At 30.9% G+C, this 18,809-nt stretch overlaps 2 protein-coding genes across 2 annotated transcripts; one reads left to right on the top strand and one right to left on the bottom strand.

The window, feature by feature from the left end:
• Nucleotides 1-2,602: 2,602 nt before the first annotated feature.
• LOC21410095 (reticulon-like protein B11) lies at nucleotides 2,603-5,582 on the top strand. The gene is made up of 6 exons (XM_010109588.2): nucleotides 2,603-2,772; nucleotides 3,116-3,296; nucleotides 3,678-3,819; nucleotides 3,931-4,000; nucleotides 4,092-4,261; nucleotides 5,287-5,582. The coding sequence occupies exons 1-5, from the start codon at nucleotides 2,712-2,714 to the stop codon at nucleotides 4,259-4,261; spliced, it is 624 nt and encodes a 207-aa protein (XP_010107890.1). The 5' UTR covers nucleotides 2,603-2,711; the 3' UTR covers nucleotides 5,287-5,582.
• A 166-nt stretch (nucleotides 5,583-5,748) lies between these two features.
• Nucleotides 5,749-8,475, bottom strand: LOC21410094 (protein TIC 21, chloroplastic). Its single transcript, XM_010109587.2, has 4 exons — nucleotides 8,043-8,475; nucleotides 7,399-7,656; nucleotides 6,338-6,541; nucleotides 5,749-6,153 (listed from the first exon to the last, which is right to left on the bottom strand). Exons 1-4 carry the CDS (start codon nucleotides 8,352-8,354, stop codon nucleotides 6,040-6,042), a joined length of 888 nt encoding a protein of 295 aa, XP_010107889.1. The 5' UTR covers nucleotides 8,355-8,475; the 3' UTR covers nucleotides 5,749-6,039.
• Between the last annotated feature and the right edge of the window lie 10,334 nt (nucleotides 8,476-18,809).

Below are 18,809 nucleotides of genomic sequence, written 5' to 3'. Positions count from 1 at the left end.
AATCTGGTTTAATAAATTAATTATTGATTAATAAACGTTTATGACGAGTAAATTTAAATAATTCTAATGTATTTAAATATTCTCAGTAATTATATTTTACCCAGAAGTGTGTTTGGGCACATTTTCTGGACTGTCTTTTAAATGTTTGACACCTGTCCATTTTCTTTTCTTTTCCCTTTTCTTTTTCTTTCTTTCCTTCCCTGCCCATGCAACTCTCTCTCTCTCACTCACTCTCACTCTCAACCTCACTATCTCTCTCTCTCTCCCGTTTTACCTCAAACCAACCGGATTTCAAACCAATGAGGAATTTAAAGAAGTTTTCAACATCAAGAGAAGAATTCGAGGTAAGATTTCTAAAAACCTTTCTTGAATCTCAAGTTTTTCGGATTTAAAAACTTAGTTTTGGTTTGAAATGGATTGTGATAGATTTTGAGTAAAACTATGGTAGAAATTGGAGATATTGGGTTCTTTGGACTTGATTTAGTACTTAGGACCCGGATCTAGTGGTTTTCCTTTGAGATATTTTGATTTGGAACTGAAATTGTAGGTTTTCAGACTAATTTTGGTGAGTTTTCCTCACGCTGTTGATCCCACCGGTCGACCTATCTGATTGACCAGATTCACTACATCAAGTCGACCTGTGCACTTGACCGAAGTGCACACCACCAGTCAACCGGTGGTGTTGCACTGCTCTGTCACCGGTCGACCGGTGTACACTGAGTTTGACCCTGTCTTGACCTCAGTTTTTTAAGAGAACCCAAATTAGCTTCATTTGGGGACCTAGAATGAATGGATTAGCTTCTTTAATCCATGTTTTGAGATTGAAAACCCTTGGGATGATGATTTGAAACATAAAATGGTTGTGAAACCAGTAATTGAATTATGGCACACTAATAGGAAATCTAAAAGGATATAATTGAGATTGGATTGCTTTAGGAATGAGAATTGAATCCTAAAGTGTTGTTTTGTATCAGTGCTAGCTGAGGACTCGGATTGAGGGGCTTTGAGGAAGTGAAAACCGGAATAGTGTAACGCTAGCCAGGTTTGATATTTGTGAGGTAGGATTTCTTACCCTTTTCTTTGTGGGCCTGTTTTTAAAAGAGTTTTGGCCTTACAAATGTTTTAAAGAAATGGCATGTTTGCGAAAGAAAAACATTTTAACCCCCGTGGCTTGTTGTAGTTCTGGGGAGTATAATGAATTGTTTCATAAAGTTTAATGAATGATTTCTTAAGATAAGAGATCTTGCAAATCGGTAAACTGGCTGATGGCCTAGATAGGATGTGGAGAGTGCATCCTTGGAGGCAGGACCCGAAACCCAGCCCGGGGTGATATGGCTTATGCATGTGGTTGTGTAAGTAATTTAGCATCGTATAAATTACTTGCTGATGCCTGTAGTACGGAGATTTTCAGTTCTATTTCCTTTGAGAAAAAGATGTGAGGTTCCGGCTGCTGTGTCGGAACTGAATGTCTATTTTTATTCACTTACTTATTTATTTATTTACTTATTTACAAAGTTATTTCAAAATATATCATACTCGGCCTTTCGTTCACATTTTATTGTTTTATAAATGTTAAACCCCTCCCAAGTGATTCTAGAAGCAGCGTGGAGTAGCTAAGTTGCTACCACCTGATTTGGAGAGGATTGTGATCATCCTCCCTGTGTACGAATGTAAGAATTTGTAAACTCTGATATTTAGATTTCTAAACTGTGGTTGATGTCTGTAATGTTATTTACATGTTCATGTATGTACAATACTGCATATCATGTGTGTGAAGCCCTAAACGGTGTCAGAGGCTGAGTTGTAAACCTCTTGTATTCAGTAATCTATTTTCAGTGAAATGTGGGGCTCATTTGGGAATTTTCTTAATATTTTATTCTTAATCGCGTTTAACCCCTAATCGAGCCTCCACGACACCGACCCCCGCCCAGGGGCGTGACAATAATTTCAGTCACGGGTGTTTCCATTACTTTTGTGGAATAATTATAAAAGCTCTTCCTGAATTATACCCTTTATTTTTCAGTTTTTGAAAGGTAACATCAATAAATGTTAACAAAAAAAACCCCAAAATTAAGTTTTTTTAATGAAAATTAACATATAATTTATTATGTTGATGGTATTTTGGTAGTTCTATGGTTTAAAATTTAATTTGAATTTAAAACTAATTTAAATTTAAACTTTTAATTATGATGCATTCATTATTAATTGAATATAAGTTAAAAAAATTATAAATATTTTTGGTAAAATAAAACAACTTATAAAGTTTTTTTGACATACAAAAATTTCAACCAAAAAAAAAAAACAATAAGGTTAAAGGTATAAAAAAATTTAGCACCAAAAATTTCAAAATTTATATAAATATGCATATTTCGCACCACAAAAAATTTTTTGAAGGAAAAAGGTATGTTAAATTTTGAGTTAGTCAATTAATATCAACATTAAATAAAACTATTTTTTCAGAATTAAATAAAACTGTGCGTTTAGAATAACATCCGTATTATAATTCAGATAATTATTTATAATTTATTATAATATTTTCTTCATAAAAAATATACATAAATTAAAAATTGTGAATCGCATTTCATCATTTGTTTGAATAAATCCGTTTTTCTCTAACTTTGAACGTGCTGGTGGCATTTTCTTCTTCCTCTCCGTTCTCCTTCCTCTCTCTCTATTCCTTTTTTCTGAAAACCCTAACCGCCCATATTGCCATGGGAGACTCTTCGCCTTCTCGCCGCTTTTCCGTTCATCAAGCTTTCGGTGATGGCTTTGGTAAATCTCTTTCTCTCTCTTTATATATATACATATATTCATCTATGTGCTAATCCATATACGCGTACGTATCAACATTAGATTTTTTTTTTTTTGTTATTGTCACTTAATTTACTCATCGATTTTGCTCGTCAATGACTTGTAATGTCAAATCAATCCATTTTCACTTCAACAAACGATTGACGATTTTTTTTTTTTTTTGGGCATTTTATCACTGGATTCCATGCATCCGTTCGTTAATCGCAATTTCTTTCAAGTCGTTTCTATAAAATTATGCCATAATTTGCTCTTAACATCGTAATTCGTCGTAGTAATGTGTGTAATTATTTTGATTTTTTGTCAGTGGCTGATGTTCTGCTGTGGAAGAAATGGAGTGTAGGAGTTGTATTGCTCGTCTCAGCAACGGCGTTGTGGTTCCTTTTTGAGAGAGCAGGTTACAATCCGTTATCATTTGTCTCGAATGTTCTGTTGCTGCTTGTCGTCATCCTATTTTTCTGGGCAAAATCTGCTTCCCTTTTGAACAGGTATTTGTGAGATATTTTCTGTTTTATGGTTATTATGCTATCATTATTATTAGCAACATCATCAGTTTGTTGTGTTTGCTGTTGTCTGAATTTGTACTGACCGAGATAAGTGAAGAAAAATTTATTCTTAAAAGATAATGTATCGTAGGGAAGATGGGTTGTGCTTGTGGGTCTGCTATACTTGACTGTGGAAAACATAATGTTCCTGGAGCAAATTAGAAGGCATGATTAGTCATGAATAGTATACATAGTGTTTGATGATAAAAAGTGACCATCAATTAAGTGGATTTTTGTACAGATTAAATAAATTAAAGTTTCCAAGATTGTGTTGATTTATTATGTTTTTTGGTTAAGTGAAAAATAATTCATGCTGCATCACAGACCTTTACCTCCCCTTCCTGATCTGGAAATATCTGAGGCATCCGTTATGATGGCCGCTGATGTACTGCGGGTGTGGGTTAATCGTGTAATGTCTACTGCACGAGACATTGCTATTGGTAGAAATTGGAAGCTCTTTCTCCAGGTTCATGTTACCATCTCCCTTATATTTTTCTTCCGGTGATCATGATTAATTTAGGCTCATCGAACACCTAAGTCATTGTTTTCCAGCCCAATTATTAACGTGGATCTGCAGGTTGCTTTTGGCTTATGGGTAGCATCTTACGTGGGGAGCCTCTTCAATTTCCTCACCCTTGCCTATATTGGTAAGATTTTTACAGCCAACTAATATTTGCAACCACTTTATCTTGCAAACACGAGTATGTTCACATTCTTTTTTCTGACTTTCTTGTGCAGCGGTTCTTCTCAGTCTCTCAGTTCCAGTGTTGTATGATAAGTACCAGGACCATATTGATGATAAGGTTTGCGTAACGCATAAGTTGATACAGACACAGTACCGAAAGATTGATGAAAGCCTTAGAAAGAAGATTCCTATTCCACTAAATAAGGAGAAGAAGGTCCAGTAGGTAAATAACATCTCTCTCTCTCTCTTTCTCAAAGAGAACTCCTTTGTCTGTGCATTTCATTTTTCCTCATCTCCTTATCTTAGGCTTGATAGCTGGTATTTATCATATATCTCATCTCCTTATTTTGACAGCTTGAAAATCTTTTGCCTGATACCTTGCTCGACTGTTATTAACATTGCTTATTGACTGTTTATTGTCATGTGATAATATTTTGTCGAGGTCCTACCATATTGAGGTGTATGCATGCCTACATTATTTAAATGCATCTCGATTCTTGTCTTGGTTAATCTGCTTCATGATGTTTGTCTTGGGAGCTAGGAGATCCAGGATTTCATTTGATAGATGCTGATTAACTTTTTATGGCTTTGTAGTTCTTAAGACACTTGGTGCATTGAGAATATCTACACGTACAATGGGTTTTTTATCTTAATGTGATCTCTAGTAACTTGCTTGATCTTATGTTGCATATGTTTTTTTAGGATGACTTGGCTTCTTCTAATTGTCTTTGGCTTTGTTGAGCAGCTTTCCCTTAAAAAGTTATGAATTGGAACAATCTTATGTTCTATTTATTATGTGCTTTTCATACACCAAACTAAGATGATTAAAGTTGCTGCCCAGTATTATTCTTGCAATAATAGTACGTATTTGGTTATTGGTGTGTGTAATTTGGTTTGCGTATCAAGCAGACTTGCCATACATGTCCTACTCAAATCATTGACGTGTTTTATGTGTATATACCAGTTATAGCGGCGAACATAAATGTAGAGTTTTTGTTGCGCCTAGTTTAGAATTTGAGACGTCATGTTTTAGAATGTGATGTGTGCGTCTCATGAAAGCTGAAACATGTCCAGTATAATTTTAATACATCATGATTCTGCATTATTCTAAATTTCGCGTACTGAATTTTACCTTATTTGTAATTAAAAGTATCGATCATATGAACTAGGTTTTTGAAGGTGCTAACTGGTTTATTATCCTTGGTTTGTTGCCACTTAGATGCTGAAGCACATTTTTATTTGCTGCAGGATAGTAACAAGATCGGTAATGTGATATTAGGACATTAGAGATGGGTTTTCGACGTATGAAGTATGTTCTGGTTCCGTTTTACTGGGTTGCGGCCTCATGCATTTTAAACATGCAGAGACTAGAGAGCTTGGTTATCAGGTTGACCACAATATTAACAGTTGCATCGTTTTTTTCCTTTTTCCTTGGGACTGGTGTCACTATTGAGGTTTGGTCTGGAGTTGTTGGACCTCTGGTTTTACATGTTCATTTCCATCTGTTAGAGTAGGAGCAATTAACTTGCGATTATGGAACCTAGAGTATTCAAAGTCCTTTGGTATGTACCTCTGGATTATTTTGCCTTTTGCGTGTTCTTACATGGAAGTGAACAAAGAATATTCCCAGAAGGATATTCAAAATGACATTAAAGGAATGAAAGTACTCCTTAATCTCAATTTAAAACCTGCTACTAGGGGGGCCTGAACTTCTACCAAAAGAATTCAACTATAAATTCACCTTTTTTAAGAACAAGCAAGATGGTTTAAGCAGGGACACTTATTCACCAAAAAAACAAAAAACAAAAAAACAAAATCAAAAAAAAAAAGTAAGCAGGGACACGTGAGTTTTGCAAATAGAATAAAGACAACTTTGCACAACATGTCATTGCAGTTCCCCCTAAAAAATTAATATCCCATGCCAAAATCAACAGATTCAAAAACACGTCTCCTCTGACTTGGAAAGAAACAGCTTTCTTTAACTACCCTGGGTAGCAGATTTTATGCCAGCTTGGGGATAGGAATGTTTTCTTGGGGTGGTAATGTCACTGAACGTAATAGCTCCAACGAGAAAACGAGGCCCAAGAAATGGGAGAGGATCGTATTTGCAGATGCCTACAAGGCAGAAACTCATAAGCATCATAAACATAATTGAAATTCATAAGAGCATAATGCTATAAAAAATATAGTGACTCAGGAAAATCTTGGTTGGAGCAGTGAGAATTTTGATCAAGTATTAAAATCCATGATGTTAATGTTAAGCAAAGGAAGTTTAAACAGAGTAAGAAAAGAAAAGCACCTGCACCAAGAACACATCCAACGCAAGAACAGGACTGGAACCAGGAGAGATCCCTTGGTAATATGGATTTGCTGAGGAAGTAAGAGCCTTGGCAACTAATGATCCCACTGTGGCTTGCATGCCAAGAATTGCAGCACCCATACCCAAAAGATTGAGCACAATGCCGTTTTTTAAGCTTTTCACAACGTCTGCCCGTGCGGGAGCCTGAAAATTAGAAGTATTAGTAAGCAAATGTAAGAGTTGCGAATTTTCGAAACACTTAAGGCAGAGAATTTCAGAGGTATAGCTTTGTCTTTTTGGCATTCTAACAGTCAGAACTCAGAAAATGAACTAGTCTGGTCAAGGGATAGATGATAACAGAAGCAGAGAAATAAAAGACAAACATAGAAATAAATATTGAGATGAACAGTTTAAAAGCAAAATTTAACGTAGATACTATAAACCGCTTTTATGCCCCCCTCCTATTTTATCTGTAAATCTCCACTCGTATTAGCAACTATCAAGGGTTCTACAAGTCCACAAGTTTCTAACACCATTGTATAGCATTTTTTTCTAACGATTCTGCATAATTGTTCACCATGTTATTATTTCATGCATATTTTATAGCTTTTCATGTATAAAAATTTCCCTTCACACAAACGGCCTAAAGGACAAGATCTTTATGTAGTCATGAAGCCATTCAGTGCAGTAGTACTAGCGGTCATAGGATTCAGTGGGGAAAAAGGAATTAACAATAAAAAGCATTCCATCTTCTGCAACAATCAAGCAAATGAGAAATCGAAACAACATCACAAGCAACCACACATCTAAAATTACTACTCAACACAATTTGTTTACAAATGCTTGCTTTTTAGCGCATCAACACTCACTAACACTCGCAAATGCACTATGAAGCATCATCATTAATAATCCGAGCCATCTGAAGAAGGAAACTACAATTCGTTTACAAATGCTTGATTTTTAGCGCATGAACACTCGCTAACACTCGCAAATGCACTATGAAGCATCATCATTCGACACAAATTTACAAAAATCATAGGAGTTTCAAGAAATGAAAATACCTTAGAAGGGGCATTTGCAGTTTTCCGAAGCTTCTCAGAAAGCCGGATGTAGCCAAACGACCAGAACACCGAAATGAAAGCTGCCGCAATCCCACCAGCAGTGGCATAGAAAGTAGCCGGCGAGGTTACCTTCCCCGTCACAACTACGGAGAACGAAAGAATCACAGCGGCCACTACAGTGCACACAAGCTGCCCCCAAAACCCTAAGCTCCCCAACCTCTTGAAATACCTCGAAGTGTTCTCTAATCTTTTCGCCACCTACACCGCAAACTTCTCTTCAATTCAATATGCAGCCATAATGAATCTCAACCAATCACATCCAAATTGAAGACAACAAAAACAGAAAATCAACCCCTTCTTGTTCCTATCTCCATGTTCCCATTAATTCACAGCCATTTTCCAAAACTCAAAAAAAAAAAAATCCCTTTCTATAGCTTCCTACCTCAAGCTGACTTCTTTTTATCACTATAATTACACATCAAAGATTTTAGAAAGCCCTTTGTTAAAGCATTTCAATTCAGAGTCAGTAGAATCAAGCCCAATTCAGCTACGAAATGCAAGATAAACAATTTTCGTTCAGGTTTTCATCTCAATTTTCACGGAGACCAAATGACAATGCGGATGAGTAGTGTAAGGAACAAAACCTGAGCGAGCTTGGCCTTCTCGGCTTCGTCGTTAGTGGAAGCGATAGGAGTAGACGAGGAGGAAGAGAAAGCCCTCGTATCAGCAGCAACTGGCAGCGCTATTCCTCCATTCCTCGGAGCACCAAAAGGCGAAGGAGAAGACGAACACCGAAAGGTTTTGAATTTGAAGATCGAATTCGAGGAAGAGCCTAAGATTGGACGGAAAGAGAGGCGGTGAAGATTCGGAGCGGACGGCACAGCGGCGGAAGGCGACGGCGGAGGCACCGCAGCGTACACGCCAGCGCGACCGGCCGGCAATAGAAGGGTTTGCATAGTGAAGAAAAAGAAGAAGTAGTTTGAAATGAATCGGCACTGCAGAAAAGGACTGAGGTAGAGAGGCGAGCTTCCCTATTCTAACTTCTAAGCTTTGGTCAGAAATGTCAAAGAGCCAACTTTGCTGTGCTTGAATGTGTTAAATTGTAAATCAACCGAAGATGACTGATGACTTTCTGCTGAATCTTTGTTTTGGGCTTATGGCTGACTTTTGTAAACGGGCTTTTGTTTTGGGCTTCATATGTGGTATCCTATTAAGCGCTTTTATCGCTTTGTAAATACAATTTAACTAATATAGTTATTTAATTAAAAAGATATTAATTAAAAATAAGAGGTATAAATTTATATTTATACACTTTAAGAATACGTTTAGTTATAGTGAGAGAATGAGAATAGTAATGGTAATAGAATAGAAAAAAAAAATTTAATTTATTTGTTTAGTTATAATAATATTATGGAATGGAACATAAATATTTTCATGTTGACAAAATTAACCTTTTGTTATATATAACACTAATATTTTATATATAAATATAATTAAAATAATATATAAAAGGTAATATAATATAATCTAATTTTTATTATATAATATATTACATAATTATGATATATAATATAATAATAATATTCACATTATGTAGTCTACACTATAAGAGATAATAATATTGGAATTATAAGATTATAATAACATTTAATTATATTAATTATTATACTATTATTAATATAATAAACATAATTATATTAATACAATATAATATAATTAATAAGATCATATTATATAAAAAAATAATAATATTAGAATTATTAATGTAATCATAATATTATTTGTAACAATATTACAACTATATTATATTATATCATATTATTGTATTATTATATTATATTATATTTTAATATTTGTATACATTATATTATAAGATATAATTACGTTATAATATATTATAATCTATAACAATATTATAAATTATATTATATCACATCATATTATTATATTATTATATTATTATAACTATATCATATTTTTATATTTTTATTATATATTATATTACATATTATAATATATAACAACTATATAATATATTGTAATTATATTATAATATTGAAGGGTAATTATGGAAAAAATGAAGAAAATAGCTTGGAATGACTATTTCTCTCATATGATGAAGGAATGATGATTCACCCAAAATGGGTGATGGTCATTCCATTTGAATAAGGGTTACAATTCGTGGCAACCCGTTTATTAATCGTCACCAATTCAAACACGACTTGTTTATTAAACGTGTCAAAAATGTCAATCCAAACACGACTCATTTATTAATCGTGTCATTTAAGTTAATATATTGAATAAATAACTAAATAATAATTACTTATTTACTACGATCAAGACATGTTTAACATGTTTATTAGTAAATTTTTTTAAGAAAAATAAATTAATTTTACCTACAAATATTAAAATTCACATTATTTGTATTTAATATGTTATATAAACTTTAATGTTATATAACATATCATTAGATTGCAGATTACACATATAGTTAATCGTGTCAATTCGTGTCACTTCATGTTAGAAGGTCAACCCTAACCCAACCTATTATTAATCATGTCAACCCGATTATGACCCAAACATATTTATAGTAAACCCAAACCCGCTAACTTCGTGCGGGTTTCAAGTCGTGTTGATACCCGGATTGCCAACCCTACTTTTGAATTACCATTTCTTTCTTATAAATCCAATCAAATATCATATTTGGATTTCATTTCATTCTATTCATTTCCTTTCCACCCAATCAAACGCACGCTTAGAGATATTTACTCCTTTCCTCTATCTATTGGATTATGAGTTGTCTGAAATGGTTTTACAGTTAATTACATATATTATCATTTTGCAATGGATGAAGCAAATATCACGTGATATTTGCATATAAGTTTGTAAAATAAACCGTAATGATATTGCATCCTTTATAACTATCTTTAAAATCAATTATACAAATTCATAATCACCCACGTAAAAAAGAATATATTTGGAATGATATTATATGAGTAACCATAAAATGAATAGATTACAATATTGTTGAATTAAACACATATCCAGAGTTTAAAAATGATCATTTCGTGCAATTACTTCATGGTCTTATCTTAAACCCAAATTATAACTTGTTGGACTTGGAGTGCCCACTTGAAAGGATTTTTTTAGACTTTTTTTTTAAGTAAATAACAGGGTCTAAAGGGGAAATGAGACAAATACCTCTTAAAGAAAGTGCATGAGTCTTGTTTTTTATCTCTTAATCTTTAATTACCTTTCTTAATCAAATAATTATATTAGTTAAAAATGTATTAATTAAGAATAAAAGTAAACATCTAAATCCATATACTCTATAGTAAGTCCAGCAATTATCTCTATTCTAAAATAGAGAAATTACAGTGTATAAAAGATTTCTTTAACTTGAGGTAGTAAATAACATAATTAGTTTAACTAGTTAGAAAATAGTATCGCTTAAAAATATGAATTTATTTTTCCCATTTTGCCACTATTTTAATTTAGATAAATATTAAAATTTTAAAAAGTCTGTCAAATTTAAAAATTCTAAATCCCTAAAATTCTCTCTAAGCTTAAAATCTCTTAATCTAGTAGTATTGGAAGGTTTAAGTAAAGAGTTACAGGTTGAATCCCGTTTTGTAAGTAAAAAATAAAAAAAAATAAAAAAAAAAACTCTTGCTCTATGTCCCCTCGTACTCTCTCTCTCTCTCTCTCTCCCCTCGTATCCTATCAAACCCTAGCATTTCTAGGGTCCCGTTCATTTCGCTGATTCGAGTTTATAATTCGAGTTTTGCTACAGTAAAAAGCTCTCACATAAAATCACATCTCAACTCGAATTAAAAATTCGAATCAGCGAACTAAACGAGCCTTAGATTTACGTCATGACTTCTCCTCCTAAATCACAACGAAGTAGCGCAACATCCGAGACTACGGAACTACAATCGCCAAACCATGGAGACAGGCACGGAGCCAAAGCTTATTTCCTTTTAAATTTTATATATATAATTAGATATTATATTATATTAGTATTAATAAGCTCCACTAAAATTAATAGTATCTCATTTGTAATACATTAATAAATATTTATTTTAATTAAATTTTTATTTAGTTATTAGTTCCACTGACAAAAATTTCTAGCGCTACTGGATGGAGAAAAACATCAAACGCACAAATATCAAGAAAAATCCGTTGGCAATGCTGCTAATTCATCACGGGCAAGGAAAGATATGGCGGGAGAGAGAGTGTGAGCGGAAAAGAAAAAGATAGGGAGACTCAGAAAGATTTTTTTAACTTTAGGTTGGTATTATGATTATGTTAAAATGCTTAATTTATACAAATATGCTATTTACTAAATTTTATTTTAAAATCTTCCATTAATTTTAATTAGCCCTCACAAAATTGCTATTAGCCTCATTCTTCCTTTCAAATATTTAAAGTAAATAACATATTTGCTGATAAATAATTTATTTAAATAAAATATTTAGGTTATAAAGGATTAAGAAATTATTTATTGGTAAATATGCTGTTCACTTCAAATATTTTAAAACGTCTTATTTACTCGAAGCAAGTTTCTGAATTTGAAAAAGCTATTTTAATTTCATCAACTGGACAGAAAAAATTAAAAAGACAAAATTGTCCTTACTTAGCTTTTTTAATTATTTAAAAAAACATTAAAACCCCGTAAAAAATAATATTATCCAAAAAATATTAAATCTGGAGTTTCATGTTTTTTAAATATTGAAAATTTATTTTTCAAAATTTTTCTGAAAAAATTATTCAGAAGTAAGTCCGGTCTAATTAGGGGAATATTTATCTCTTCCTCTTGTTTTTCCATATTCTACAAAATACGTGAAGAATGGAATTGAAATAAGTTTTTAAATTTTAAAGATGGTTTTGTAGTTTGTGAAAATATAAAGATAAATTGTGAATATAATTAAGAGTAGGAAATATATCCATATAATTGCCCCAAACAAAATAAAATGGAGATGAATCCGTCAATCATATAAATAAGAGTATGTCCATTTGACTTAAGTCATGACTTGAGTTATGTATGTGAGAGAAAAATATTATAGTAAAAAAATTAAATTTAAATTTTTATGAGAAAATATTATAATAATTTAACTTGAGTCATGAAAATGAATAAGGCATGTATTTCTTTAGTATTCTTTACCTGTAGAGTTCACGAGACTGCAGACAAATTTAAACTAGCTTAATCACGGGCGTACAGTAAAAGGAAAATTGATTGTGCGTCCGTGTTATATGTGTCCAAAACTCTTTGACATGATACCAGCAGCCAAATGTGTGTACCTATAATATCGATGACTTTTCTTGTAAGAAATGGTTTACTTTGCAACTGATGCATGTTAGTCTGCACTCAAGTGAGATTTGGAACTAAGAAGAAATCTCATTAAAATAACTTAATTATAAAGTTGATCTTTTGATGGATTTATCTCAAGTGATGTAGGGAGATTTGAGTATTAACAGTCGTTTTTATATTTTATTGTAGTTTGTTATAGTTTTCTAACTTAGTTTAGTTTTGTTATTATTACGTTGTTTATCTTAATTGTTATTTTGTTATCATTTTCTAAATAATCTATAAATAGCCACTTAATTACTGTATTAAGAAGACTTTGAATATTTTAATAATTAAATACAAAAGTTGTATTTTCTCTCCAATTTAGTAATTTTTCCATTTGAGAGATTTCTTTTAAGTAGATTGGGATTGCATCTCCCGTTTCCAATCCGGATTAGGCCAGTAGAACTCTTTCTATCCTCTCCGCTGCACCATCAAGTCTCTCCAACAAGGACTTAGTTTGGTATTGCCGTAGATTTTTAAAAAATTACTTTTAGTTGTGCTGAAAGAAAAAGCATATGTTACAAAAAACAGCTAAATGTTTGGTAAACTACAATTATAGTTGTTGTATTGGTTTCAAAATCAGTATAATAACATTTGGTAAATTATGAGGTTAAATTGATGTGGATAGTTAAAAATTACAACTATATTATATTATACTATAATATAATATGTATAATTAAAATATAATATATATTTTTATTAAAATAGTTAATATAATTACAATATTATAAAACATATTATAATATTACATAAAAAATATTAATATTTTCGTTATAATATAATTAAAAATTACAATTATATCATATTATAATATATTATATTATATTATCATTATTATATTGTATTAAATAAATATATTATAATTAATATATTATATAACCATAATGTGTGTAATACACTATAATAGATAATAATATTAGAATTATGATATAATATTAATATGTAATTATATTAATTATTATATTATTATTAATATAATATATATAATTATATCAATACAATATATTATATAATATTATTATAATATTATTGTAAAATAATAATTATAATATTAATATAATATCATATTATATAATAAAATAATAATATTATAGTTATTAATATAATTATGATATTATTTATTACAATATTACTATTATATTATATTATGAGTCTGAATTTTAAATTGAGAAGATTATAAATTTTAAATTTTATTAGGGGTATTATGAAAGTTTCATTAATTGTATTATGCTCATTCATGCACAATCTACAAGCTAAAATTATATTTGGGCTGCTTCTGATTTTGGTTATCTTCAAAAAAAATTTAAAAAGTACTTTTGATGAGATTTATGAAACACTAAAATAAGCTTTTGATACAAGCGAAAGCTGATTTTAGGAGCGAAAAGTAATGCGAAACGCAGTCAATGTTCATGGCCTGCAGTGGTAGAGCCACTTGAAGATGAACGGGGCCAGCCGTCCCCACTCAAATGTTTTTAAAAAAAATATTATCTTTAAAAATTTAAAAATTTTACACTTAAACTCCTACTTAAATAATATATATTGCTACTAAAATAAATATTATATATATATTCTTACTAAGATAATTTAGTTAAAAAATTTTAATATACGCTCCTATTAAAATAAAGACCGACTCCGCCGATGATGATCCGTACTAAATAAACTACATTCACCAAACAAATAAGAGCAGAACAAAACGACCCCGAAAAAAAAGATGACAAAACAAAATGAAAATGATGGTAAAATATAAAAATTACAACAACGACAAAAAAAAAAAAAAAAAAAAGGATTTCAGCTTTTAATATAACACATAATTTGGCCTCATTATGATTGGATGAAATGTGACAGCGTGTTGTCCTCGGCATCAATGTTGGTCGACTCCATTAACCAAAGTAACTCTTCGCACAGACAAATTTGTTGTCCCTGTTTCTATTTCACTAATTCTTATTTGGTTCAATCACGACGATAAGCATGTGCAGATGCAGAGTATACATTTTATCTAAAACCCGTTATAAGTAGGGAAATAGAGTGATAATTAACCAGTTATTAACCATTCGTGACCTCCCTAATTGATATTAACTAGTTAGAATATTTGACGTACAGTTAAAATTGAGATAGTCTTAAAGTTTTATTTATTTTACTGATTTGAGTTTAGAATTAAAATTTTATTATAATAAAAAATTCTCAGAAATAGTCACATTTAATTTTTTTTATTATAGTAAAAAATTTTCACATAAAATCACATTTTAATTTAAATTAAAAACTCGAATTAACGAACTAAACGGACTTAAAATTAATATGCGAATTGTATTGATTAAAATGTGCAGTACGTGACAACCACAGACCACAAGACAACAAGAAAATGGAACCTCATAATTGGCTATCTTAATATCATTTTCTCGCTTATTTTTTTTTTTTTAAATAATCATTTTCTTGTGTCTTGTTACTCTCTTACCAATATTGCCGGTTACACATTCCAAAATTATTGGACTGCTAACCGTTACCATATGACATGCACATAAGTTTGACAGCTTATAAGTGTTATTTTCTACTAGTTCAAGGTTTAACTATTTTTCTTTGATCGATATGTCCAAATTTATTAATTATTAGCCGAACCAGCGAAAGAAAAAATAAGAAGAAGAAAATGGTCTGCAGGTTCAATATAAAGGTTATTGCTAGCGAGTTCTCCGGCATAAAGTATTAAGGAGATGTTTGGTTGGAGAATTCATGATTCAAATCATGATTTGAATCATGATTTATGGTTCGCTACAGTATTTTTTCTCACAAAAAATACACGTAAATAAAAAATAAATATAATCACATAATTCTAATCCATGAACTAAACGTCATGTAAATTACTAAAACTATACAGGAAAAACCTTTAGACATATAATTAAAACAACTATTTAGAAAGCAAAAAGAAAAGAAAAAAAGAAAGAACCTTAGTAAAAGATAAGGCACAAAGAGAAAATACAAGGGAATTGATCAGATTTCAAAGTGGATTCATTTTCTGACCGTTCTTTTTGACAAAGAATATGGATATAAAGCACGGAGGCTCGGCGAGTTACATGAAAATTCCCCAATATTATTCCACACTCTCCATTTTGATGGAGATCTCAAGCATAGGAAATCATTTGACATTTATCTAATTTATTAGGGAAAATTCTAATATCGATATTGAAAAAAATAACCTATCGGTAGGTTCTATTTTAATTAAGCCATCATATTCGTATGAGAAAAGTTTCACATACTTTTTCGTTTTGATTTCATTTTAATTAAATTTAACGTTTAGAAACATACATTACTGATATTTTATTTTAACTAAATTTAACGTTCAGAAACATGCACTACTGATATGGAGTACCTATGTAAAAAGCTCCATTACATATGATTTAAAAGCATCACTTTCAGAAAAGTCCCAAACCTTATTGCTTGGTATAAGAGGCACATGTGCATCATAGTTTTTATGGAATATAAACGTGTTTCACCAGTCAGAAATTTAGACATATAAGTCATGTTTAGTAACTTGTATTATATTATACTGTATAAAGTGTATTGTATTGTGTTGTATTATCATAATACAATACGGTATTTAGTGTCATGACATATTGTATGAGGGATTAAAATGCAAAATTTTAATAATTGTGAGGTCAAAATATAATTTTTGAAAAATTATGGGCCAATATATAATTTTCAATTGTTTTGAGGTCAAAATGAAATTTTATAAAATTTAGGGTTAAAGTGTAATTTTACAAAAGTTTTGGGGTCAAAATATAATTTTGCAAAAGTTTTGGGGTCAAAATATAATGTTTAATAAATATAAAATTTGCATTGTGCCCCTTAAATTTTTCATCAATTGTAGGCTCCGGCATGATCCTATGTCGACTTGATCCTGACCTCTAGTTGTGCCAAACCCCAACATGAATCATTAATCCATTATAAAATAATATAATACAATACGCTAAAAATGAGTCATATATAAGACATAAACCGTTTTAAATTATCATCCGTATTAATTTATATAATATGATGGTCACACTAAATATTATATTATTATATAATACGATACTCTAATACGGTCAAACAAACATACCCATATAACATCACGAGAGCTAATGTGACAGATATTGTGGTGTGGGATTTCTCTCATCTTCTCTACACTAGTATGAGGAGCAATATTGTCGAGTTAAAGTATATATGGCTCGGCGGTCCCCTCGCATAAGAGTCTAAAAATGGCTCTTAATTGTTCTTTGTCTTGTCTATATCTATTGAGTTCGTTTATGAATCAAATGTGGTGCCAAAATTTTAATTTTGCTGCATCCATTTGGCTACCTCAATTTGTAGATCGGAAAAGGCTAAACAAAAGGAAGAGGAAAAGGAAATAAAGTATATGCATTTGGATTGTTTGATTACTTCCGAAATAATATGCTGTCAGTTTGTCTTTTGGATTTGGACCAGCCTTTTTCATATTTCGCATTCATTTGCGGAGCTTGCTAGATGAAAATGACACTAAGTGCCTTCACACACAAACACAGAGAGAGAGAGATATATGGAAATGCATGTCCTTAAAAGACCTTTCTTCAATTTTGTTTATGAATCTAATAACTACGGGTGACTCCTGAAATTGTCAATATGTTTCTTTCTTCAATTGTTGTCACATGATCTACTACTTTTGCCATCAGCCAGAAAGTTATGTAGTAAAGTTATTATGGAAAAAAAAAAAAATATATATATATATATAGATAATTTTTTATTGAGTTAAGACGTTATGCATATTTGTGCATGTGTGTGTATTTATAAAGTGGACGTATAGCTGAAATTTTACAAAATTTTAAGAGTAAAAATCGAAATTCTAAAACGGAGCACGTCCCTTACTAACTAATATGTGGCTCCGCCCCTGCATGCAACATGGGATGAAATTTAAGGTGTGTTATATTTATATGTTGGTCAAAAACCTATAAGCTTGGTTTTCCATGGTCATGATTTACTCCATTTGCTTTGGCAGAATTCACTAAACTATAATGAAGATCTTCAAATTGTTATTTGAAGCCACAAGATATAATGTTTAGTGTGATCATCGTATTATATAAATTAATATGGATAGTAAATTAATACGATCTATGTCATATTATTAAATACAACTTATTTTTGGCGTATTGTATTATTTTATAGTGGATTAATGATTCATGTTAAGATTGAGTAGGATTGGAGGTCAAGGTTTGGTCGATATAAAGTCATGTCAGAGCCTATAATTGCTGAAAAATTTAAGGGGCACGCACAATGCAAATTTTATATTTATTAAAAATTACATGTTGACCCTACAACTTTTGTAAAATTACAATTTAATCCCAAACTTTTGTAAAATTACACTTTGACTCAAATTTTTTTTATAAAAATTCATTTTAACCCCAAAAACTTTTGAAAAATTATATTTTGACCCTAAATTTTTTAAAAAATTGCATTTTGAGCCCAAAATTACTAAAATTTTACATTTTACCCCTTATACAATACGTTTATGACACCAATCATCATATTCTATTACGATAGTATAACACAATATAATATAACTTATACAATACAATACAATATAAGCTACCAAGTTTTGTCTCTTTTAAACTGATGAAGAACCCGTAGGAAAACATAGAAAACACAGATTCGCGAGTGGCGGTGATTGTGTACATGTGTATACAAATATATAAATGTAATAAATTGATATTGGTATTCGGATACCTCTATGTTTAATATATGATATGAAGAGATGGAACAAATGAACAACTAAAAGAATGGCCCCTAAAAAGAAAGGGGAAGTTTATCTAATAGTACATTTTTAGAATTAGAGTCAATTTTTAATGGTTAGTTTTGATAAATTAAAATTACATTAAATTAAAAAATATATAAAATAAATTATTTTTAATATAAATTTAACGACCGAAAGTAATTCATTTTTCAAGAGAAACTCTAAAAAAAAAGCCGATAACTAAAATGTATATATGGCCCACCAGATACATCCGTTTCACCAAAATTTGACATGTCCATTCCACCGTCGAACTATTAAAATAGTAAG

Source organism: Morus notabilis, unplaced genomic scaffold (genome assembly GCF_000414095.1).
Source record: "Morus notabilis unplaced genomic scaffold, ASM41409v2 Scaffold45, whole genome shotgun sequence".
NCBI classification, from domain to species: Eukaryota; Viridiplantae; Streptophyta; class Magnoliopsida; order Rosales; family Moraceae; genus Morus; species Morus notabilis.
Note: the sequence above shows the minus strand (reverse complement) of the source record. Positions and strands in the feature narration are given on the sequence as shown.